Source organism: Calliopsis andreniformis, chromosome 12 (assembly GCF_051401765.1).
Source record: "Calliopsis andreniformis isolate RMS-2024a chromosome 12, iyCalAndr_principal, whole genome shotgun sequence".
NCBI classification, from domain to species: domain Eukaryota; kingdom Metazoa; phylum Arthropoda; class Insecta; order Hymenoptera; family Andrenidae; genus Calliopsis; species Calliopsis andreniformis.
In genome coordinates, this window is record NC_135073.1 from 13586503 (window position 1) to 13611712 (window position 25210).

Genomic DNA, 25210 nt, shown 5'->3' on the forward strand with positions numbered 1-25210 from the left:
TTGCCTTGATAGGATTATGTGCAGTTCTGTACAAGGTGTTTCAGTATCTCTGATTATGGGTCAGTTGAAATTAATCTTTTCATACTTGAAAATGATACTATTAATCGGCAGGTTTCTTCAGATTGCTAAAATCTGCTGGAATTATATCAGTTTTTGGTAACCCAGTTAACAAGTAATTTGATAGCGACCACGAGTCAGTTTTTAAATAAATTAAAATTGATTTCAGCTGGTAAGTAATTCTTACTCGAATGAAATGTTTAAATGTTAATAAAGTCAATTCTGCTTTATAAGGTCTTCGAATTGCTATTACATACTATTCAGTGTTAAAGAGTAGGTGATGACGTTCACACTGTCAACTTTACAGCGTCTCTTAAGCTCTATCAAATGTATCTACTTTCCCAAAGACTTCCAGTTCTTAACAGATACATAGTCGTAAGCAGTTTTATGAGTTCATAGCTCTATGACCCACATATGGGTCGGGCCATCTTAAAATGTTCATATTTCCTTTGCAAATACAAATACTGAGTTTCACTGTATTTTATTTTGAAAAACTACAAATTTTTATTCGACTTATAAAATTTCTATTACCGCAGGTGTAAATGACAAAAAATTGAGAATATTGAGAACCACATAAAAAGGCACGTAGGGGAGTAGTAGGGAAAGTAGGGAGGGCGATGTGGCCTTCCAGGTGTCTATAAAACTACTCTCTTACAGTGAAATATTCTGTGTGCATGTTTAGAAATTATCTCCCGCATGACTGACTAAATTCCACGGATCTTACATTGAATAACTGAATTAAACCAAAGAAGTCGTTTTCTTAGAAATTCTTCAACAGCTGATTCATTTTAACTGCACTTACATATAAAAGATATCTGTTTTAATAATATTTTATTCTTGGAAAACTAGCTTCTTCGTAACATGCACGTTCAACTTGAATGTAACTTTAAAAATTATCTTTATCATTTTTAAATAAATTTCAGATTATGCATAAAGAAAGATTATGCTTCTCAGATTAAAAAATATTGAAGACTTATTATTGAAGATAATATTGAAGAAAGTATTGAAGGTAGATATTACTTTTCTAATATGCTCAAGTTTCAGAATTCTCCATTCGAAGTAACTCATCCACAAGAACCTCTCCATAAAGTTGCATCACACATTTCATTATCATCGTTCAAATGAACAGTCCCTTGAAAGCTCCTCAAACAAATAAAATCTGAGCAGAGTATCCAAAGATGCTGTATCGTCGTTTTGCAGTGACCTTTTTTATTAAAACTCGTAACCAATGACCCTGCAACTATTCCCACCGATGCGCCGATGGAATTTATTATAATAACGTAACGAGCATGTGGGTGCAGGGGTTCCTCGCGCGCATGTGTCCCGATTAGAGATTAGCGATTAGCGAAATGAGCTTTGACACTGGTTCGCCAGCTCGAGGTCCAACCAATTTTGGATCCCTCTCCTCGTATCACATCCTGGTTACACGGGCAAGATTGTTCTTCATTTTCGTTGATTGCTGGCTCTGTCATAATGCTCAGTCTCTGAGCACCGACGAGCCAGGCCATTAGTCAGCGGGAGGACTCATCGAATCTCGCAGCTGTTTCCCATTAAAACAGCATGCCCACGATTGTTAGTTAAAACATGAGAGGCCTATGGTCGCGCAGTTACGTAAAAATGCAAATGGTAACAGAATAGTGTCTTTATTATTCCGAGAGCCGTGTAAGCTTCAGGTAAACGAACCTGGAGACTCGACAGGGTAGGGGAGGGGACTCTGGACTTTTATGGCCTGTTCTAAAACGCAGATAACGACGGATCTTGAACGGTTGAATCCACCTGAGGACGGTTTTCTGTTCTTTTTTAGACACCGAGAAAGGCCCAGAGACCAAGCTGGTAGAAAAATCGATGTAGGAAGAAAGGTTCCAGAAGATCGTCAATATGGCGGCAGGACGATCTTACCTTGAAATTAGTCCACATATAACTCGAGGAGTAGAATTACTGGAATGACCTTAGTACGTCTCTGTTAACCCTTTGACTGCACGTCGCTCATACGTGGCTCGATCTCATTTACATAATTGTGAATAGCATTAATTTACGCGTATGAAAGTAATATTAACGGTATCTAGAGTCTTTGATAAAGATTGGAAGAGCAAGAGCAATAGTCTACGATAAATATAAATAAATTAATCAATTAGAAATAGTCTTGTTCAATTCTACAATGTTCTTTGAGGCTTTTTGGTCCTAATTGTGGTTCCTGTGTTTTAAAGAACACTTTTCATTTTAAGAAGAATCAGAAACGAGTCTCAAGATGTGTCCAGGTCTAGGTAGCTCAGAAATGATGTTTGACCACTACTAAGTATTGGAAAAAAGCCTCGTTATTCCAAAGCTCCATAGCACACACACACACATTGTACTATTGAATCTATTAGACCCAGATAATGTAAATCCTTAAAACGAAAAACCAGAGAGCCCTAGTCCCCCCAAAACTAAATACTAGAAAAAGCCCTATTACGTCCAACCTTCGTAGGCTGGCGTTCCTAATTAGCTGAGGCTATTGAAACTGCCGAATAGTGTGTACACCATGTAACGCAATATTAGCAGTTTCAGTTAAATTTCGGACTGCAGCCATAGTACTGTACCATATCCTGAAGCAACTCATCCCAGAGAATGAGATTCCTCAAATTGAAAAATCACCGAGTCGTAGGTAGTGCCCTAAAACTGAATGCTGGACTCTGTTATTTCAAAGCCATAGAGCACTGTCTAGTCTCAGTAGCACAGACAATGGGAACAGACGCCAGGTGGGAGTTAACGATTCTGGTTCGATTCCAGTACGCTGCAAATAGACAGGAAAGGTGCACGGTCGAGAACGTATGGACGTCTACGAAGGGAGAAACCAGAGGACAGAATTTTCTTTGGAGGATTCGTTTGGTTTGCGAGCTAGAGGCGACCGCATCAGGGGCAACGGCCGGTCAAAGTCCTACCTTCGACATTCTATCCCCTCCACCTCTTTGTTCCTATCTTTCTTCTACAGCGATCCTCTTTCCTTAAGACTTTACTCTTTACTCTTCCTCTACCTGGTCGCACCAGCTCCCCCTGGTCCTCCTATCTCGTTTGGCCCCCTTGTTCCCTTCGACCTAGACTTCCTATCTCCTTCCTCTGACATTGATAATATTGGGCACTCCTCGGGGTCCCTTCTCCTCAGCCTTCGTTCCTTTCCCATTTTGGTGACTATGTAATAGCTTTTCCTCCTATTTACCTTCCTCTAGGTTCCCTCGGCTCTGGAACCTTCGAAAGCTTCTGAGAAGGAAGAAGCGTGGGTTCTGGCTTGGGCCCTTTTGGGATTTTCTGTTGAACCTTTCCTTGTTATCTTATTTTACTTTCTTAATTAGGAACTCCGGTGTATTCGAGGATTATTAGAGGCTGGTTGATTTATGGTTATTATGTTTTTTAATGGTGAACATTATCTTTAATCTTCTGAACTAGACTGATGTAGACTCTCTTTAGTTTTTTTTTTAGTCTCTGATCATTAGGGATTCTCGATAATTTATTCCGCAATCGTGGAAATTAGTATTATCCACAGTTGTGTAAATAAGACTGTCACTCATTGTCAGCGTGACGCGAGTGACCCAGGGTGATGTAGCAATCAGAGTCCCGAATAAAAATATTGCCAGCTTTTCGGTTTTCTGCATCTTCCTCGGGTCGCTGAAATCCCGATCGCGATGAAATAACAATAAGTGAATCTCGTATCTCGTGAACGTCATTCCTGAATGGAACAATACTCGAGATATGTGGGGATAAGATGATTAGTCATTGGTTAGATTCATCATTGTATTCGCCTCAATTCGAACGTGATTAAGTGGAGTAAATTGTTGATTCCAATATAGATTACTGGGGAACGTTTCGTAACTCGTGCCAGATATGACAACCTAGCGGGTAGAAGATTAATAGACACAGTTACGTTATGCCCTAGGAGAATTACAATCTAAAGTCCATTGTATTGACAGTGTGCGATTAATTTACACACTGAACTCTGTTAATTTATTGTCTTATGCTTTGGGGATTCATTTCTTGGTGAAAACAAGACACAACAATTCTAAACGAAGGAGGTTTTCTTTAAAACCTTGCTGCTGTAGTCTACTGAGACTATATCGTGTAAGGAGTACAGTAGTATGATTCTGAAGACAGTGTCTCTTTATCATACGACTGAAACTGTGAGTTTATGGCGTGTAAGAAGTATGGAGGTTTCTGAAGTCAACTGGTATCATTTTTACTATTCTGAAGATAAGAGTTTATAACGTATAGGAATGTGTAACCAAAGCCATTTTATGTCACCTTTTCATTTCTCTAGAACTGCTAGCTTATACTGTATGAAGGATATGAACGTATCTAAAGTCAAATCGTATCGTTGCATGACTTTCTTGTTTGTCTTATCGCAGGCTTCAGCGAAAATGAAATTAGGTACACAATGAGTCAAAAAGGTATTTTCAGCGAAAATGAATAATCAGTTTATGTATGGATATAATAACGAGAATTTCAATGCATACGGTGAATAAAGTTATGAGTTCATATCGAAGAAATGTTATATTTCAATAAAATGCAGAAGATTGCTCTTGGTTTCAGAGCAAGCCTTCATGACATCGATTTGATGCTAACACATCAGAGAACGATGACCTACCACTCGTTAGGTCAGGTGATAGCTCTCCTCAGTAGCCGAGGGCACATTTGAGTCATTTTTATACTTAGAAGACTGTTGTCAGTCACTGAGTACAGTCTTGGCAAAATCCACTAGAATATGTTAATGAATAAAGTTCGAAGATTTCTGAAAGGAATCCATCGCGAAAGAAAGTGTGTATGTAAACATCTCTTCGACCCCTGGTCCTTTAAAACAGGGCGAATGACAAGCTTCCAAATTGACTGAAAACAAAACCACTCCCTTCCAAGCACCTTATCATTCTAAAAGCCTAATAGTAGAATGGGGTATCATCATCAGAGGCTGGTCGAGTGAAAAAACAGATACCATCTAGTCCTCGACTAGACGTCAAGCTACAAAAACAAACTTTTTCGTTATCCAAACAGTGATCGAAATCTCTTGGAACGAGTAGAGAAAGTGTACCCCAGTGTTACGTGCTCGATCGGTTCTTATTATATTCTTCGTTCCAGTTTGATATTATCAGACCTTATCTACCCGCGAACAAGCAACTAACACAATAATAATAAGCCTGACTCCTTGAGCGATTCGTGAAGCGTTGTCACTCCAGTTACTGCGCAATCGTCGACTGCTGATAAGAAGAATTGAGAATTACTAGCAACGGAGGCTTCAGTGGTGACTTAATCGACTGTTCTATCGGTATTGAGAAAACTCTTGCCGAAGCTATCTTTGTAGGAAAGTTTGCGAAGGAATAGGAGTTTGGAGAGAACAGACGCTTGATGACGCAGGTCCAGTGGCGTTGCGTCTCGACGAGCTTCCAAGTTCAGGCGTTTTAGGTGGTCTAGAGAGACTTCAATGACGGAATCGTGACAGAAGTGATACAAAATCTTCAGAGATGTCTCCCACTATTGTTTCTACGTTCGCGATCATTAAGGACCATGTTAAATTGAAGATCAGTCAGGACTCTGTGTCCATCGACAACACTGGTAACGTAGACTGTTGATTCTGGGAGGAAAGGTTCTGTCGTTTTCTTGGAGCAGCTTTTCATATCATGTCCACTAATTTCGTTTGAGTAGTGTGTGTGGTTGATGGGAGCAATATTGATATTTTTTCAAGGCAGGAATTTTGGTTTGTCATGGAAAAGTGTGATCGAAGGTGATGGTATGTAATCTGGTGCTGAGAGTTAGAGAGATTTAGTCTTCAAGAAGAGGACAAGTACCTAAATTGGCTTGAGCATTTTTTACTTGTGGACGAGTCTGGGATTCTCTTAAAGCTGTCCTATAAAAACAATTTTTATAATATAATAGTTACTACAATAATAATTTACTACAAATAAAATTAGCCATTTGTAATGTACTTCAAAATTAAAAAAAAGTTGCACGAAAACGATAGAACATTTTTTCGCTGACTCAAGATCAGTGAACTGATTGGTGTTCTTTTTCGATTAGTGTTTAAGATGCACTACAGAGCCACGTGCCTGATATTGCTAATCAGTTGCCTTCTGGTGTCATCCAGGCAGTACATTGGTGAACACATCAGGTATAGAATCTTGATAGCATGGTTACTGACAAGGTCCACAATAAACGTCACCCGATATCAGATGATCTGAGACGAGCTTATAGCGGTTAGCTCACGCGCCGTGATTTACTTATCTTATCGTAGATATAAATACCAATGGAGGACATAAATAATATGGCGAATCTAGCTACGAGCTTATAGCGAGAAGATACTATAGAATGCTTTTTATTCTCGTAGAGGAAACTATCGATTATGAAATATTAAATCAATGAACTATGAGGATGGCATCTCAGCATCCTGATATCGCATTTTTTAATTAGAGACTTTCATCGCTGATAAACGTGACATTACATTGTTTTCGTCGCGCATCGCGATAATGTAGCACACATATTTTTACAGAATAGTTACAGATAATGTGGTAACAGGTGATGTTCACTGTATGATGAATAATTGATCTCAATGGAACGAATAATTGTATGTATTTACCATTTTTGTTCGGTGATTAAGATGCATCAGTGGGACTGGAGTAGCGGAACATGTTATCAACACCTTCTGTTTCTTCACGTCCACTTACACCGTGGTAAATATTAGATAATTTAGAAATCAAAGTTTCTTGATGGTACTTAAGATATATTTAATATCGCTTGAAAATGTTACTTTGCGAAGTGTCGATCAAATACTCCGATACAGTGTTTCTTTGGTATGAGCTTGTGACTTGGTACCACTAAGAAGATCACAGAACTTAAAGAAATTTAAGAAATTCTGAAGCTAATTCTGAGATTATATCGAGGAAATACTGTGTTGTACTATTGTCTTTAGCCCCAGACTTATTTAATATTTGTGGTTGTAAGGCAAAATAACGTAAGTCATATATTTTTATCTTCGAGATATTGACATTCAATGCTTTTCAACTACAAAATAAACAACTTTTTCTGTTTCCTAAGCAAGCAGCTATTATTCACAATATAGTATATAGTAATTCTCAAGAAATCATAATAGCTGTATCAAAAGAATCGTACATTAGATTGTAGATAATAGATTCTATGTAACTTATGAGTCAAGAAAAACATTTTTATCTCAATCCCAGAAAAGTTCAGGAAGTGACGAATTTTAGAGAACTCTGCTATTTAGTAAGATTCTTACAATTAAAAACCTAGGGAATAGAATAGACTTTTCAGTGCCTTTTACTTATTGTTAGAAATTATGTATGAATAAAATTGCCAAACTTTATCTATTTCTAAACTCCTCAAGATGAGGTACCTCCTTAACTCAATCTTCTTTTGCTAAAGTTACAAATTCTATTTTAAAGATTTCAATTATAGTACAACAGTTCAATTTTTGAAAAATATGCCTTGCAACCACAGATACATATTTAGTGTTTAGTCTTATTAACAATTGAAAGACAGAATAAATGCACTTCAGGTAAAGCACATGAACGCCACATCGTTGGAGTTAGGCGAAATCCCTCATCCTGGCGTAGGGCCACAGAGCAGAGAGGACCCAGTCGTGCACCATGCCTACTACCAGTGGGTGCCCTTCGTTCTGTTTTTTCAGGCAATCCTCTTTTACGTGCCTCACTACCTGTGGCGAAACGCCGAAGGTCAGTCCTACTATATACAGGGTGATTCGATCGAACATGCAGAAAAATATCCCCAGCCCCAGGACCTTCACAAGTCAAATATTAACGAGAAACTGAGGATCCAACACATTTCATATTTTCGATGATACCCTAAAGTCCATTTAAAGATCTCTCGAATTGACCCCCTCCAGTGTAGATACTTCTTAATCTGGATTGTCGAAGATGTCAAATGTTACATAGATTTGTAAACAACGATAGTAATTATATAACAATAATTAAAATTAGTATTAAAGCTGGAGGAGAAGTCACTTTGAATAATTCCTCTCAAGGCAGCTCAGCAATCTTAACAACACAAAATAAGCTGCAACACGAAAACAAGGTCACAAATGTGTTTTAGTGTGTTGAATCCACCCCTTATGTACTTTCCATATGAAACGAGACACCCCGTATAATTATTGTTGTGTGTCCAGGCGGTCGTCTGAAAGTCCTGGTATCCGGCTTGCACATGGCGTCCCTGGCTTTGCAGGAGTCCTCTCTGAAGACAGAGAACGGCGTTACAGTTCTCTCGAAAACGGAGAAGGATGAGAAAGTCCGGCAGATTCGCGTCTCTTTCCTAAATCGCATCCACTTGAACCGACCGTGGGCGTATTACCTGGGCCTCTGTGAGGTTCTCAATTTCATAAACGTGCTGATGCAAATCTACTTGACTGACTGGTTCCTCGGCGGAGCCTTTCTCAACCTGGGTCACGTCCAGTCTGAGCCAAGGTTCATTGGAAAAATGGATCCCCTCGATGTTCCGTTTCCCAAGGTAGACGCGGAAAAAGTGAAAAATTAAACAATGGGAGGAGTGGCCAGTTAACTGGAGCTGACTTTTTCTGCTTTTTCCATATTTTTAGTGAACTTGATGGATCCTCTTGATGGATCCTCTTGATGAATCCATTTTTCAAAGTAGAGACAAACTACTAAAAATTGTAAAAAGTATGAAGAGATAGCTATGAGGGGTGAACAATTTTCTGGAGCTGACTTTCTCCCAGTGTTTTCTATATTCTTAGTGAATTCGATGTTTTAGGTGACCAAGTGCATCTTCCACAAATATGGTCCATCAGGGTCGATACAGCAACACGACGCCCTCTGCGTGATGGCGCTGAATATCGTTAACGAAAAGATCTACGTGTTCCTTTGGTACTGGTTCATCATTCTCGCGGTGGTAACCGGTTTGGGACTGCTCTGGAGGATACTGACTATGTTGCTGCATGCCAGGTTGTTACTGTTTATCTTTTATGTCAGAACGTATCAATCAACGAGAAAATATTGAGCTCTGTGTGCTCCAAACGATGGACGGCCTTGGAGGCAAGAAATTGCCCAGCTCGACGCTCTGGTGGTACCAGAACACAATATTTTCAATTAATAATATGAAATTTAGAAATTCTAGTGTCACAATTGGTTGAAAGAAATCTTCAAACCCAACTGAAACATTTATTTAATAATCATTTTTTTTTCATTTCTAGGAGCACATTCTTCAACAAGATCGTATTCTCCATGGCCTGTCCAGGGAAGTACAATCCATGGAACATGTTGAGGGTCACTCACGAGTGTCACTTCGGCGATTGGCTGTTTCTTTATTACATAGCTAAGAACCTGGATAATTACGTTTTCAAGGATCTTCTGGAGAAACTAGGAGAGGATTTACAAGAGAGACGTCAGACTTACCTCCGTGTCCCTACTAAAGAAGAGGAAGCGTTAAAACAAGCCTGATGTAACTTGTTACAGACTGAGAATATTTGATATAAGACTAAAGCAAAGTCAAATTTGTTTGTGAAAGACGATTGGTCGAAAATGTGGAATGAATTACTGAGATGCCAAGATACAATTATTTATAGTATTTCACCTTTGGTTACGTGGTGCTGAGAGGTCAACTTTGAAACAACTTTTTGTACTTTAGGATAATTGTATGCATTTGTATGTATATGTTTGTGCTCGGTGCACGTTTGTACAGAGAGTTATTGCGAGCTGAGTGAATTTTGCAAAGACAGTATTTAAGAGACATTTTTGTTCACAGGTTCCTTTTAATCATTTAGATTATTTTAGATGGTACGATTCGACCCTGTACAGATTTAATCTTCTCTCAATTTTGATAGATCTTAGGCTCCATAAACTTGATAGATCATCCTTGTGATCTAAGGACACAAATCATTTTTTAAAGAATAAGATATCGATTGTTTAACATAAAAATCCTTTTCTGTTTCTTTTTCTATTATTCAGGAATGAAGGAAATTATTTCCTAAAATTTTCGCGGAAAAATTTGCATCATCATGTTAATCCTAAATAAACTACTGCACTTCCTCCTTCTCTTGCAATGTTATTGCACCACCGAAAGTAACTTCTCGTTCGTAAATTTCCACGTTAATCACTATCCTTGGAATTTCTGAAGATAGGAGGAAAATGCAAGTATTTCACTGCCAGCAATTACACTGCCGACTGAAAGTTTGGAATCTTTTCCTTAATTAAAGAAAATAGAGACTACCTTCCCATGCACGAGATTTAAGTAACAATAAACAATCCTATTAATTTCCTCATTTAATTAAACATCGTAAAATATCGTTCAAGTAAATCTGTGCAAATGCTCGGCTTAAGTTTGTTCAAGCATGTAAATACAGCATTCTCTCGTTATAGACTCATGATTCGCTAACGAGTTATTATACCGAGGGACGCCACTTTCGAGGTCAACACGCGTACTAGCAGTTCGCTTCCGTCTCGTTGGAGATGCGAATGAGAATGCATGAAAGGAAAACCCGTTTACTTCAAATAGTTCCAGGATATGGCGAATGTGGCATGCTTATGGAGTGTAAGGGACTCATTCATGCGTGGACGCCTCGTGCTTGTCTTGTCAGAGAGGAGACTCGCAGAGAATGAGAGTAATTCCAAGAACGAAAGTGTGGACTATAGGGCTAGGAACGAGCTCATAACGAGAACATACTGCGCTTCGATGTTCAGCACTTGGACCTCTTATTCTTCTTACAGACTTCACTTTGTGTAGATGTTTGGAGAGCTGGTAAATGTATAATGAAGAGCAAACTCATGGAGCCTCTTAGGAACACTTAGGTCTTGTACTTCTCTAGTCTCCTTTATACAGTTTACTTTATTTGTAAAGGTGGTACACCTGGGTATAATGAAATTCAAATTTATAGTGTCACTATTCCTGTGAACAGTAGAGGAAGTTTAGTAAGTTTAGTATGAAGAAGTTAGTCAATTTGTAAGTTTTGGTGTCAAGATTATTGCTGTAGTGTTTTAGGTAAATTTAATGGTTTAGATCAATTTTTATAGTTTGGACTCCAGAAGCTGGTCATTTTACTAGTTTTGATTTAAATAGCATTGCTATAATATTCTAGACAAATTTGAGTGAGTAATCACACAATGTATAAGCAACCTTGATTCACTAACAAGTCTGAGTTAATCTTTGACCAGCTCTCAAGGCAAGAAACAATGGACTGTGGTCCAGTGGCTCTCAGAAATTAACTAAATAGCTAGTATTCAACCTATTACCTAAATGCAATTGTCGACACAGAAATGCTTCATCTTCACCTTCTTCAAAGACGAAGAAGAAGATCCCCAAGAGGATATAGGTCTTATACAGACTTATATTTTTTGTACAGATCTTATATAATATATAACAATATAAGTCTTATATAATAATATGTTCTAGTCTTACATGTTAGCCAATGTACAATGTAAATAATCATTATTTCATGCGTACAACACAAATGCCTTGGAGGTTCCCCAATCAGCTGCGTCTAGAGACCATTTGCATGCGCTGATAAGCGCATGCAGGTAAGGCTATATTGAACTGACCTCTCCAGTTGCTCGACAATAGTCGGAGATTATTCAATCGTTTAGAAGGTTGATTGGCTTTGCAACGTGGTTCGCCGTAAAATTAGAGCATTCGAGCAGTCACTTAGCCAGTTGATCCATCACGTTTTCGAGTTGTTTTACGCTGAAAAGCGATCGCCACGTCCTCCTGAAGAGCTCGCTGACGTAAAGCCGCTTAGCTTATTGTGAGGGGAGCCTTCTCTTGGGGAACACAGCTGGAGTATGATCAGAAGAATTTTTTCAAATAATGTAACCAATTTGATTCCTTTTAACTTTCAACATTCAAGGTTCATTACATTGAACTGCCATGACATTTACTCCTTTATCACCTTGTCCTTTTATTACTCGAAGACACAGATCCCCTGCTAATTTTCTTCGAAAGTGGATCTCCCATTCAAAATGGCGGAGTAACATAGAGTGGCAGAATGTAGGTGATGTCTGTCCTTCAAAAATTTGAAATTCAAATTTCAAATACAATCGTTATTAATGAACGTATTCTCTACATCGTATTTTCTTCGTGGAATGTTATGGAAACGTTTATTAACGGTTAGTGAGGTCACAAGGTATGCAGAGTTAATGGTGGTAGGCAATTACGGGATGCGTCGAAAGTCACTTCTCGCTTTCCTTCGAATGCAAATTTTGTAGAAGCATTCTCTTGTATAATATATTTTATAGAAACGCAAACTTAAATTAGACAATTATTTACTGCTCAGTTCCCATAGTATTTTCTTAATTAGGTATGGCACATTGCATCCTCTATGTAGTCACTTGTTGAATCCTCACAAATTTAATCTCCTTTCACACTGAACTCATGATCTACTGCTTTCATTAAAACTTCAAGTGACATAATAATATTATAATTGATATACTATTTCTTCAGCGATGTTTGATTGCTAGTGGCCACAAAGTTTGAAACATCCTGTATTTGCAACAGTCAGAAAGTTATTGTTACGATTACTGAATGCGTCAGCTGAAGGAAAAGCTTCCTCGTTTTTGCTATTCGCGTTCGTCATTTCCCGGTTACGAGAGAGAATATACATAATGGACCCGTGTTCCGGCTACGATGACTCTGCCCTCCCACGCGAAAAGATTGCGCGATTAAATTCGCTAATTCATCTCTATTCATCTCCCGTTTGCGTTATTTATTAACTGCATCGCATTCCGTCGCGTTCAACCTGACCCTGTCGTACAAAAGGATTTCTGAATATTCATGAATTTCGAGAATACACTATTTTGTTTCGATAAGTGTATGCAAACACGAGAATAATATATACATAATCAGTTTACTCGAGATTTTACGCGAACATAAGAACGGGCCCCTAAGCGCTGTGCATAAGTAATTTGAATCACTTGTTGCTAATTATACTGTAATTGTACCTTGCCACATGGCTACTTACAACGTTGAGCATAATTTATAAATGTGGATAAAGACGTCAAGTCTAGTTCTGATTATTAATGAGACATTTCCTGAAAGACACTTATTTCTGAAAACTGTGAAGCCATTTCCAGGAATAGATAATTTAGGGGTGGGACCTAATTTTTCTGTTCTCGAAACTATCTTATTTTGAGAATTGAAGTCTCAAGAAAATTGTTGCATAAATCTTTATTGGCCATAGTTCAACTGCTATTTTTTATTAGAGAGTATTGTCGATTGGTGATGGATTATTTTTCTAACAATTTCTTCAAATTTGGATACCTTTTTCTTTCCTATGTTTCAAGAGTTTCGAATCACAAACCTTTCGAACCTTTCCTGAATTTTGTGTCGTATCGAGGTTTTGAGAAACCCATTTATAAGAAAATGTTTCCCAAGTTTCAGGGTACTCTTCTTTTGTCGAAAACAACTGTTGCCTCCACGTGGATGATGTTGAGCAATAATATTAATCGAGCAGCGATAACCGAAAGTTCGTCGGATAATCAGCTCCAGCTGAATTTATTACGCTAGTAATTTTCCACTATTTGTAGAAGAGAATAGAAATTCACAACATGTTGAAGCAGGCACAGACGGTGTTTAAGACCGCCATTCTGATGTGATTCACAATTTGAATACTTGAAGGAGATCTAATCGCCATTTCCGCGAAATCGTTTTCTACAGGCTCCTTGAGCTGTCTCGGCCGCTCTGGAAATTCAGAGTGCCAATTTTTATTGAGAAGCCGAGAATTTACGTTTCTCGTTAGCGACAATTACTGCTAAGCGCCAGAGAGCCTTGGATTTATGAACTGAGGAAACTTTTTTTAAATGACAAGAAATCATGAATGCCCTGACTGAAATTAAAATCGTTTCTATGAGCGGTAACCTTATTTCAAGCGTTACTATTCAGTTTACATTATCTAGACTCTAGATCTTTACTGAGACTTTATAGTAGAATAGGTTCTGAGTGTCCTAAGGCACATAAAACATTCATAACTTAATTGAGAAATTTATCACAATTAAATCAAATATAAGAAGAAATTATTCTTGTATTTTATTCTAATTTTAATTTCTTTTTTTTTTAAGAATTTCCCAAAATAAATTATTTCAGTGTCAGAAGTTTCTAATTATTAGATTTATAAAAATTGTATATTTGCCTGATGGTCGTCGAAAAAGTGAACTGACTTCAGTTATTCTATCAATACTCCCATAGCTCGAGTCTAAAATCTCACAAGAAGTGAATTTATCAATTTAACTTTATTTTGAAAGGCTCATAACAGAACGTTTTATCATCCATTATTTTGGATAATTGAATCATGTCATGTTTCACATGGCTCTTCTCTATCAATCTTTTTTAATCGAAGATTCCCAGGAAGTCTCCACCTTGAACAATGCCTGCGGACGTCTCCATTCTAATTTGCCTCGTAGCAACTGGGCAGGATCGAGATGGAGAGGTCGATACACGGCAAGTCACGGCAAGTCACGGCTTCCAGGAATTCTCTTTCCTTCCTTTTGCCTTATACAGGCCGAAACGAGCGAAAAAGACGTCGAGAAGCTGCGTGCCGCCGTTTAACGTAAGCTGACGTGATAGAATACACGTGCCACGAGCCCTGAGATGGTTCCAGGTTCCAGCACATAATGCAAAAGGTGGTACATGGAAGTGAAATCGATCTGAGTGACTCCTTTCGCCACATTCCCCTGTTTTTGCTAATGAAGGCTTAAGCTATCAGGTTGTGTCATAAGTAGACAGCCGGTATTTATGCAAATTCGTATTTTTATAATCTTTAAGAATAATTTTACAACACCTTTAGACATTAACTACAATTTCAGGAACTTAATATTTCAAATTTTAAAAGCTTTCCAATTTTCAGAATTTTTGAAATCTTACATCTTCTCTTCAATCAATTTGTCTCTGCGACTAATATGTGAGCCGCCATTTAGAGACGCAGTTTGATTATCATTGGCCAGCCCTTTATCGTATTGGTAGATTACACACACCAATGTAAACTTAATAATCTAAGTGGGAGTGCTTTCTACGTGCCCCTGAGCACTTTGGGCCAGAATCATGTGAATCGTTTGCACGCGTATGTGTTAATGCAAGATGCAAATAACTGAAGAAGATCCTGTGCAACTAGAAATCAGCTAGTTTTAAGAGCGTACAATTTTTTTTGCAAACAGAATTCGCTGATTCCCTCATTATAAGCTTGTTACTATGTGTATTCATACCTTGAGACTATTTAAAGCAAACTAGTTTTGTCTTCGTAAAAGTTCCTATCTCTAACAAAAGTAAGATGAGCTAGCAGCAAAGAAGTCGACCTTAAGAATCCCCCGCTATTTCCTTAGCAGTAAGCCTGCAATGGGACAATGTCCACTGCCAGCTGACCCAATTCCCTCTTAATAAAATCCTGTGGCAATGCTAGTGATAACGAAACTGTTCTATAGATTCAGATATATGGCGGTCTAAGCTACAATAACAAATTTTCGAAATGGTGTTTGTACGGTCGACGATCTTGATTGTTAGTAAGTGTATTCTGGAAGCGTTTGGGGAGACAAAGGGGCGTAACGAATAAAAATGCATTCCGTATTTCGGTTCCAGTGCCTACGTGGTGCTTTTTCGTGACGAGAATTTGAATCCACCGTGTGGACTTGCCCGTTATAAAATGTGCCTTCAAAGAAGATGCACGTTTCCGAGAGAACAAAAGACAACAGCGAGTCTCTTGAATTGAGAAGGTACGCCATCTTTGGAGAGATAGAAAAATAGGTATATTCAAAAGCTTTCCAGGTGGTAGATAAATAGTCACTAGAATATTAAATTTTCCTATTTTCTGTTCTGAATTCCTATTTTCTATATTTCGTTGTTAGTTGTGGTCAGTAGGGACAGAAAGAAGCAGAGAAAGAGGTGAATAAGAGTAAGAGGAACAGAAGTTGAGGAATTCTCAGATATAAGAATCAACCTGTGAGGAATTCCTTTTAGCAAAATATTCTTGAAAAAAATTCTTGAGGAGACTAGCGTATCCCTTAGTTCCTTTCTGCTTGCAATTTCCCAATTTTTTACTCTAAATTTCTATTGTCTACCCCTTGTTCTTAATCTCAGTAGACTTTCCTCAGCAAGAAGAAAAGACTGAGCTGAAACGATTATTGCTCAACAATCGAGAAACTCTCAAGTATAGAAAATTCCCTGTGACTAACGATAAGCTTGAGAGTGTTTCCCATTAACTCGAGAGAAATGGTTCAATTGCTGCGCATCCATTAGACAGTGCTCGATAGCATTCCCACAGTCGCTAAATATTGTGCTAAGAGTAAAACGGCCGTCCCCTGTTGCGTGCTTTATACGCGTCCTTAGTCGCAATTATCTTAATTAGAGTTCGTTTACGGGCGACGACAATCGTTTTGTCGGCGAAAAATTGCTCTTTCCTCTGCGCTTCCGAATGAGCCTCGCCCGCAATAAATCTCGCCGAACGTGGTCTCCCTCAGTCACCTGTGGCCTGCTCAAAAACCGTGACTGCTTTTCGATGCACTCGATGGCGTTCACGAATGCTGCCTCTCGATCGTGTACAACACATTCTAACTTCCCTGTGAAGTTTCCCATCGTCGCTGACAATCCCCCCCTTTCTGTGCGCCACGATTGGTGGATGTCGCGTAAAAGTCACCACTCGAACCCAGATCGCGTGAGTGGCCTTATTCTATTGACACAACAGTCGTAAAGCGCGGTAATCTAACGCCACGAGCGAGTTTTTCTTTCTGGTGGGACGTGGATCATCCCTGTCGCTCTTTGACACTGGTGGCGTGGCTAGAAGCTATGTGGGTAACAAGTTATGGGCTGGTAGCGAGGAGAGCGAGTGGGAAGAGAGTTAAGTTACAGAGTTGAAGGGTAAGATTTGTCTGGACTGTGAGTAGCTGTTTAGGTAGTGCTTTATATGGATGTCTATTTTTTTGGTTCTTTTTAAAGATAAGGCAGGGATACAGGTTTAGAGATTTGAGTGAAGATAGTCCAAACACAGTGTGTATTTTTAATCAAATATGAAAACATTTTGAGTACTATCATTTTAATGTTTTCTAGTTTTTTATAAATATCCTATACTAATAAATGAGAATATTTTTCGAAATTTTTATTTGAAATCTATAGGAAATAGAAATTATTTTACTATGTAGATATTGGTAGCTATGGTCAGTATATGTGAAATAATATTATCTCAAGTAATAAAATCTTTATCCTAACAATTTCTCCCTTTCTGAATTTTAAAATAAAGAAGTAGATTATTATTTAATATTCCTGTAATTTCAAACAAATCATATTTCCCAACACCAGAACCAAACATCTCAAGCTTCAATACTACTTCAGGTAGTCATCTCCCATCTTCAGTTCAAATAAGATTTACTCAGGTTTATCACCCAATAAACCACTCGGCCTTCAAAGAATGCATCTCCAGATGCAAGTTTACTATCAATTTCCTTTGTCAGTAAGCTCTTTGTAAGTAAGCTCATTGTCAGTAAACTATGCACTTCAGGTAGATTTTTTAAAATACCCTCGTCCAGCATCCAACATGAGGATACTAATCGCTTCCTCGCGATGAGACCTTTCCAATCGAAGAATTCTATACCGATCATTACACGGCCTTTGAGTGTGCCGCTTAATACCAGAGGAAAAGCGGAGAAAAACTGTCCAGTGACCGGTTTCGAAGCGGAACTTTCGAGCTGTGACGAAAGAGGAGTCGAAGAGCCACGACGAACGTTCTATGCCACTGTTGTCTGGCCCTCGATACTATAAACGAACGTATTAGGGGAAAATTGTTCGCGGAGCCTTCGATGTTGCATAATGCAGACGTTCTGTTGTCCGTAAGCACTCATGTCACTCCGACGAGGCTTAAATGCCGTTTCCTGGCAACCTTTATGGGAGTGAGTCAGGCAGAAACTCGACAAAGTTTCAAATAAACTGCAGCAAAAATACTACTGTTTCTGTTTTAGAATATGCAGGCTAGTCGGTGTGTAATTATGCAATCGCTGAAGAAGAATTAACGTGAGAGAAAATTGTAGTGTTGGATGCAAGAAGGAGCCTCAGTGCTAAAATTGAATTTGAAATATTTAAAGTGTCTTTAAATATTGTTTATATAGTATTTTTAGTGAAGTTATTTTGAAAGTCTCAAGGATGGTTAAAAATTCAATATTTTTTCTATCTTTCTTTTTATTAACTCTGCAAAAAATACAAAAGACCACCCAAGACAACAAGAAATACCCCATGTAACATGTGCTATCAATACTATCATCAATATTCATCAAAGACACTACATCCATTACCGATTGAGCTCTACTGTTGATAATCTTTCGTGAATAAATCTGTGAGTCACTGTACGCTTGACTACATATAACAGTGACTAATATCGAAACAAAGATTTCTAATGAGAAAAATTAATAGAACAATCAATTACAAATAACCTCACTTGAATCGGTGAGTTGAAGAACAGTTCAAGTCCAAAAAACGATATTTCAAGATACTTGATGTATACCAAGTCTACTTATTCTCAGTATGACTCAATACACTTTGGTTCTACCTAAAAAATAGCTAATTTTGGACTTGTCCTGTTTTTCAGCTCACCAATTCAACTACAGAGGGCTCTAAGCTACACATAACCACAGTGTAATATCTGACAAGGCTTCTGACGATCCCTGAATATCTCTGACCAGAAGCTGGAAGAGGGACCAAAAGGGAAGCATCACCTCCCAAAACACCTGTTGTACGCTTCTCATAATTTTACCCAAGTTGAAGAGATCGCGAGTTCTCGACGTTACGTAAATTTGCTTGAAATTCTAATTCCCCTGATTTTATTCGCCGACGCGCAACCCAGACCTGGACCTCGTTTGAAAGTACATCTTTTTCTCCCGTCTCGACGCTGCCTCCGCAGATTAAAATCCTTGAGCCGTGGTTTCGTAGTCGCTCCTCGTAGCGTGCGTACTGAAGCAACGTACCGATCCCTGGAATGTTCTCGTGGACCTCGTCAAACCGGTTCCACGAGAGAAGCGGCTGGTTGAGAACCGCTGTAGGTCAATCGTGTCAATTGTGACGAATATGTGCCGACTTTGCTGGCCAGTCTGGTACCTTGTAACTCTTCAGCCTCTGCACAGCTGTGATCCAGCACGTTTCGCAATGGCTTGGGTACACCTCCTATGATAATCATGATAACTCGGGGATCGGAAGTCGTACGTCTCTGACGCTACTGCTTCCAGAAACGATGGCGCAAGGCTTTGATGAAGTTCCCATTGTTCTGGGTTTAAATTCGAATGAGATGACCATGTTGTCTGGGATTCTTGATGTGTCCTTGTAGACTTGTGGCTGTTGCGTGCACTGGGGCAGTAGACAAATTTCTGGGGTTTTGGATTCTCAGTGGTTGTTCTGATTCGACATGATGATAGTAAAGTGTTATTTGAAGGGCAAGAGAATTACTAATAATTTATATATACATACTTGTACTAGGATAATTGACCATTCTTTTGATTCACAGACTCACACAAGTTTTAACTAACTCTAAGAATTTTATTCTCTATAGTCTCATCAAGTTCCTAAAATTTCTCCTACAGTGAAATTAGTTTACACTTATGTAAGGTGTAATATTAACTAACTTTCATGGAACCAAAATTAATAATCTGAGAAAGGTTTAAAATATGCCTATCTGGACTACTTACCTAAGTGAAGAAAATTAAAAATTAATATACTAATGTTAAAACACGTATTCCCTTACCAAATAGTGACGATTCTAGTTGTTTTAAAAGATCTAGAGGATTCTAGTGCCGTACTGCCACATGAATCGTTTTGGTCTGAAATATATCGAGTCGCAAGAAAGATTGAGAACAAAGTGGCATTGGACTGGTGAACGCCTCGTTCGTAGATAGAAAGAAGGAAAGGCTTGAGACTTATAAGGGAGTAGTTGCTCACGTTGCACCAATCACTGTGTAAATGCCTTATACACGATGGCTGCGTGGTAACCTCATTATCCATGCACCCGTTGTGCCTGGAGGTTCGTCATGGCGACGCCAATGGGAGCGACACATCGTGAATAAACTGAATAAAGTCGTCGTGTCTACGCACAACGTTGTCGTTATTCGCGAAATAATAACGAAGAAGCTTACGAGTAAGGTATATTCCTTGTATTGTGAAATAACAGCAGTGGATATGTGTTTCCAAGAAATAACATTGTAACTACTGTTCAATTCTGAATACCAATAGGTATTTGAAACGATACTTTGTTCAAATGAAACAAACAAATTTCTCTTTTAAATAATAAGTAATACTCGTGAACGTATTCTTGAAAAATATAACAAATGACGAATATAATTTTCGTAGAATTTCATTAAGTGATATACGTGTTTATAGACGCAAAATTTTGTTCACTCGAAGTCTTGTATCGTTCGTTCAAACAAAAATGTTCGCACCAGGTTCGTACCCATCACTACTATCGTGAGATATTGCTCGATTCTGTACGTACATCTGAACTGTCAGCCGTGACAGAATGATGAACGTGTTGGGGTTATATTCGGCCTAGGTCATGGTAGAATTATGTCGAGATAGATTTGGATTAGATACACGTTGGTCCCAACAACTTTTTCTGCAGAGATCAATTTTATGCTTCGTAACATAATCTTAATCCTCTACTTCGAGCCTCCACGTATTGTTTGTCTGTGATAGATAACAGTATTTGGAATATCTATAGCCCAAATTATAGAATGTGATATAAAATTAAATAAACAATTTCTAAACTATTGCAGATTGTACAAATAGGGACCTAAATAGCAGAAATGAGTCTTGTCGATTTTTGTCTCTTTTCCAGGAAAATAAAAAAATACTTCAGCGTCTCTTATTTTTATGCATCAGATTGGAATTATTTGTATAAAATATTGATCATACTCTACATGTTACATTCTTGTAAAATTTGGTACTCGATCTCCTCTTGAGACACCCTGTATAACTACGTGGGTGTTAGCAGTCAATTTCATGGTAAATCAGTAGGGTCATTGTAATTTGCACCTGCTAATAAATTAAGACTGGCAACCTTTGACACCGAGAGCAGTATGCCGTTTTCGTGATACAAACATAGATAATATATCTTGCACGATAAGATCAAATTACTATAATACAACATTGCCTCGATACTAGCTCGCGACTTGGAAACAGCTAGAAACTTAAAATAAAAAGTTCGTTTCCTAGGTCAGTTTTCGTATGAGTGACGTAAACTTGTAAAAGAATAAAACTATTTTTATTTTCTTTTTTACCGATATACAATATTATGTAACACTTAACCTAGTAAAATAATTGTATGACCACCTGTGGTTCAAAGCAAACTCACATGCACCACCGAGCTCGTACCAAATCAACACTGTACTCAGCTTCCATAACTCCGTCTGCAGCGATCGCCTTGGATATCCACGCAATCCATAAAATCATTTTATTAGTCCTCTCTGTATAAGCACAGCGAGCGTGTCCCCGATCGACAGGGGACCATTCAGGGCACAACCCGTGACTTAAAAATAAAACAAAGACTCGTACCACGGGTGAACACGTCCTGATGTGCCACGTCTGTGCCTACAAATATTTACGCGCATAAAAACGACGGTGACACATGTCACGCACGTGTTTACAAAATTCGTTGAAGAAAAGTCTCCGCAGAGATGAAACGACGCGTCGCACAACAGAGGAAGATGGAAGGAAGAAAATTCTGATCTGACTTTTGAAAAGGAACCGACGACCACCTACTATGATGTTAGAGTAATGTTCCTCGAATGTAAATCGAACTTTAATACGAATCAGATTGATACAGGAACGTTCTTCGTAACTGTAAGGAACGAGCAGTGTAACGCGATATCGCGTAAATATTTTTATACGTTTCTTGTCATCTAGTCGATGCTGTGCACGCGACATGACTTTTGTCTTCTTGCTAACTTCTGATAGGGAGGTCGAAATTTTAGATTTTGAATGGGTTGACGCGCCAAGTTTCCTGGAAAAGAGGAAATTGGGATGGTGAGTGCATTACCTTTGAATTCAGTGAAGTTGGCGATAAAACTGTGGTTTTTTGACTCTTGTACCTTTGAAGAAATTGAATTTTTTAAATGTTTGGAATGAGAAGGTGCAAGGAGACTATGTTTGCTAATTATGCATTCAGTGGATAGTAAAATGATCTATGGTTTTAGGTGTCAGATAAATTAATGATAGTGAGGGTACGTGAAGATCGCATTAATGTAAGTGGTATGGATATTTGAAAATTGATATGAAGAGAATTTAAATTAGACTTAATTATAAACTGGACCTAATATTTAAAATAAGAAACTAATTAAAAAATCTAATTTAATTTAAGAAAATAGATAGAAAGAAAATAAAGAAAAAAGAAGACAAAAAGAGGATTCCTGTTGTATTAAATCCAAGTTATAAAATAATCGAAACATGGCCCTTTTTCTAGTCGATTGGCTTTCTGTAAATCACACTTGTCGTTGCGGTCTTATTTCCCTTCGTGATCGGTCGCTCGTCTGGTCCAAATGTGCAACGTGATGTAACTCAAGCTTTTGTGCAGACGCGCCGCAACATGATATCGCGTACAACCCAGACAGACATCTCGACTTCTAGATTAACACCGGTCCTCAGCGTGACCAGGTTCGCGTAACTGTGCCACACGCGTGCTGATAAAAATTTGGATGAAGAGGAAAGACGAAGGAAGAGAGAGAAGATTTGGCGCAAGTATTTGATTCTTTCTGCGAAAACGCGTCCCTATCTTATCAGGCGAGCAGAAAGTGACCTCTTGATGAGCAGCCCATTGAATATCACCCTACATAATGTGTGGGCGTATGTTAAACTCGGTCAAGGCGTGAGGCTGCGCTCAGCACTGATCTCTCTACCCCCTCACTATTTTATATTGATAATGCATTGGAGAGTATTTTAAAATTTCAGTCCTAAAAAGGGAGTACATGTGCGAGCGTGGCTTAAGACACATTTTTAGATACTGATTGTCACGAATTATTATTCCACACGTGGGAACGTAGCTGAAGACACTTGCGAAGTCTGAATATCTCGAGTCATTATTCCACACGTGGAAGCGTGGCTTAAGACACTTTCAAAAGCCTGAATATCTCGAGTAATTATTCCACAAGTAGGAACATGGCTGAAGGCACTGTCGAGTTTGAATATCTCAAGTTATTATTCCACAGGTGGAAACGTGGCTTAAGACACTGAAACCTGAATATAGTTGCACATGTAGAAACGTGGCTGAAGACGTTTCCAGAGTTCACAGGATGCCTAATTTCGAGATACGACACATTTTCGTGGAACTGAAGTTTGAACAAGGGGGAAGGTTGTGCATGCGAGAATGCAGCCTAAAATGCTCTTAAACGAATAGTGGAGGGAATGAGCTGCTGGTATTTCCGTTTCAAAGGGCGAAAGGTTTTTAGTCCTTTTAGGGATCGTGCATCTGGTCACGTACACAATTGCAGCGAACACCCTTCGTGAGAGGAGAAAAGCGTGGATGAACAGACGAAGAGAATCGAATAATACGAAATCGTTGATATCGATTGCGTATGCCCAACCTTTACCCCGTTATCGGATGTGGTTGAATGCACGAAAAATTGTATCACTATAATTAGAACGAATTCAAATGTTGGCGACATAATGTTGAAAACGAGTACCGTTAATAGCTCCTTATCTTCGTCATGAATTCAAATTTTTACTAATTATTCATTTGTAATGTATCTTCTTGACCTCATTTTTACGCAGCCATATTCTAGTAAATATTTTATTAAACGAAATCTTTCGTTAAAAAAAAAATAAAAAACGCTGATTCACGTTTGCCGTCTTCAACGTTCTAAAAATAAAAAACGTCGATTCACGTCTCTCGTCAACAAATGTGTTAAATGATAAATATTCGATGAAAATTAGCTACATCGCAAAAGTCTGCTAATACTTTCTTAAACGATTTGCATAAAGCTACTTCTATCTCGAATACATTATTCTCTCTTAATTTCAGCAATTTTACGTTTAAGTATTGTCTGCTACCTCAAGGAAAGCTTTTCCTCGAAGCGCGGGAAAGTGCATCATTAGTCACTACTCGCTAATGTCTCCTAACGACACTAACAATAGCGTCAGGTCTCTATACGCGTTATTGTATCGATCGATTCACCGAGCAAAAACACTTCGACAGAAATTCGAAGAACAGCAAATTTACTCTACGACGCTAAAGAACGCAAGAGTTCTAAGTACGCTTTTCTCAGTGACCTTATTGGTCAATTGAATTTAACGATTGAATTAAAACGATTTACCTTCATCATGATACCGTACGTGAAGGGATCGAACGCGAGAGACGAGTAGCGAGAACGTTAACGCTTCAAGCATAATACAAGTTCTATGGAACGTTATAAACGTACAACGAGAGTGCGTCGTAACACCCACGCTCGGAGGGGACGTCCTAACCAAAAATTTCCCTCGATAAGTTTCAAGCAAGGTCTCGAGCGACCCTTCGTATGCATATTCCGTTAGAATCCAGTGCACTCACAGTTCAAATACGTTAGAGTACCGGAAGCACCTTATCGCTCATGTACTAAACTCTCAAAGAACCACAGCCAATGATAAATCGAAAATCTGAGGCTTTCAGCTTTGGGAGATTACATAGTATTATTGTTGAGGCTTTCGGGAGAAATTTCCTAATATTACGTAAGCATTGAAGCTAGAACATTAGGTGGTCGAATTCCAAAGGTATAGACAATATAGAATTTTCTCGATATAACCTCGCTGTTATGCTCGTTGCTCCTCAAAAGTATTTTTGCATTGCATTATACGTTATAAATATTGAGGTACTCTAGTCATTACTAGAGGTGGGTTCAAAATCTAAATTTTAATTTTCGGAACTCGAATCTGAAACTTTGTAACATTTCGAAACTCTCGAAATTCGGAACTGTTTTATTTTAAGAAGTGAAATCTTAACCAGTTTTTGCATAAATCTTTATTGATTATAGTAAAACAGAACGTTAAAGCATAAACTAGATTCTTGTCCAGGAACGCTATTTAGACTCTTTCTGTATTTAATCTATATACATGCTTGCTTCTTTTAATTGACTACAGCGTCAGAAGTATTGAAAAGTATTTCAAAGAAGGTTGCGCGATGACATATTTTTCGACAATTTCATTAAATTTAGATCCTTTCCTCCTACCTAGGTTTCAAGAATTT

At 38.4% G+C, this 25210-nt stretch overlaps 1 protein-coding gene across 2 annotated transcripts; it reads left to right on the forward strand.

Moving 5' to 3' along the window:
* The first annotated feature begins 156 nt into the window (after nucleotides 1-156).
* Inx7 (innexin 7) lies at nucleotides 157-10028 on the forward strand. Of its 2 annotated transcripts, none has more exons than XM_076388883.1 (7): nucleotides 157-229; nucleotides 6094-6184; nucleotides 6671-6743; nucleotides 7586-7763; nucleotides 8213-8550; nucleotides 8812-9002; nucleotides 9251-10028. In XM_076388883.1, exons 2-7 carry the CDS (start codon nucleotides 6102-6104, stop codon nucleotides 9495-9497), a joined length of 1110 nt encoding a protein of 369 aa, XP_076244998.1. In that variant the 5' UTR covers nucleotides 157-229; nucleotides 6094-6101; the 3' UTR covers nucleotides 9498-10028. The 2 variants fall into 2 exon arrangements, with proteins under 2 accessions (XP_076244998.1, XP_076244997.1); XM_076388882.1 differs by lacking the exon at nucleotides 157-229 and adding an exon at nucleotides 5528-5631.
* Nucleotides 10029-25210: the final 15182 nt, after the last annotated feature.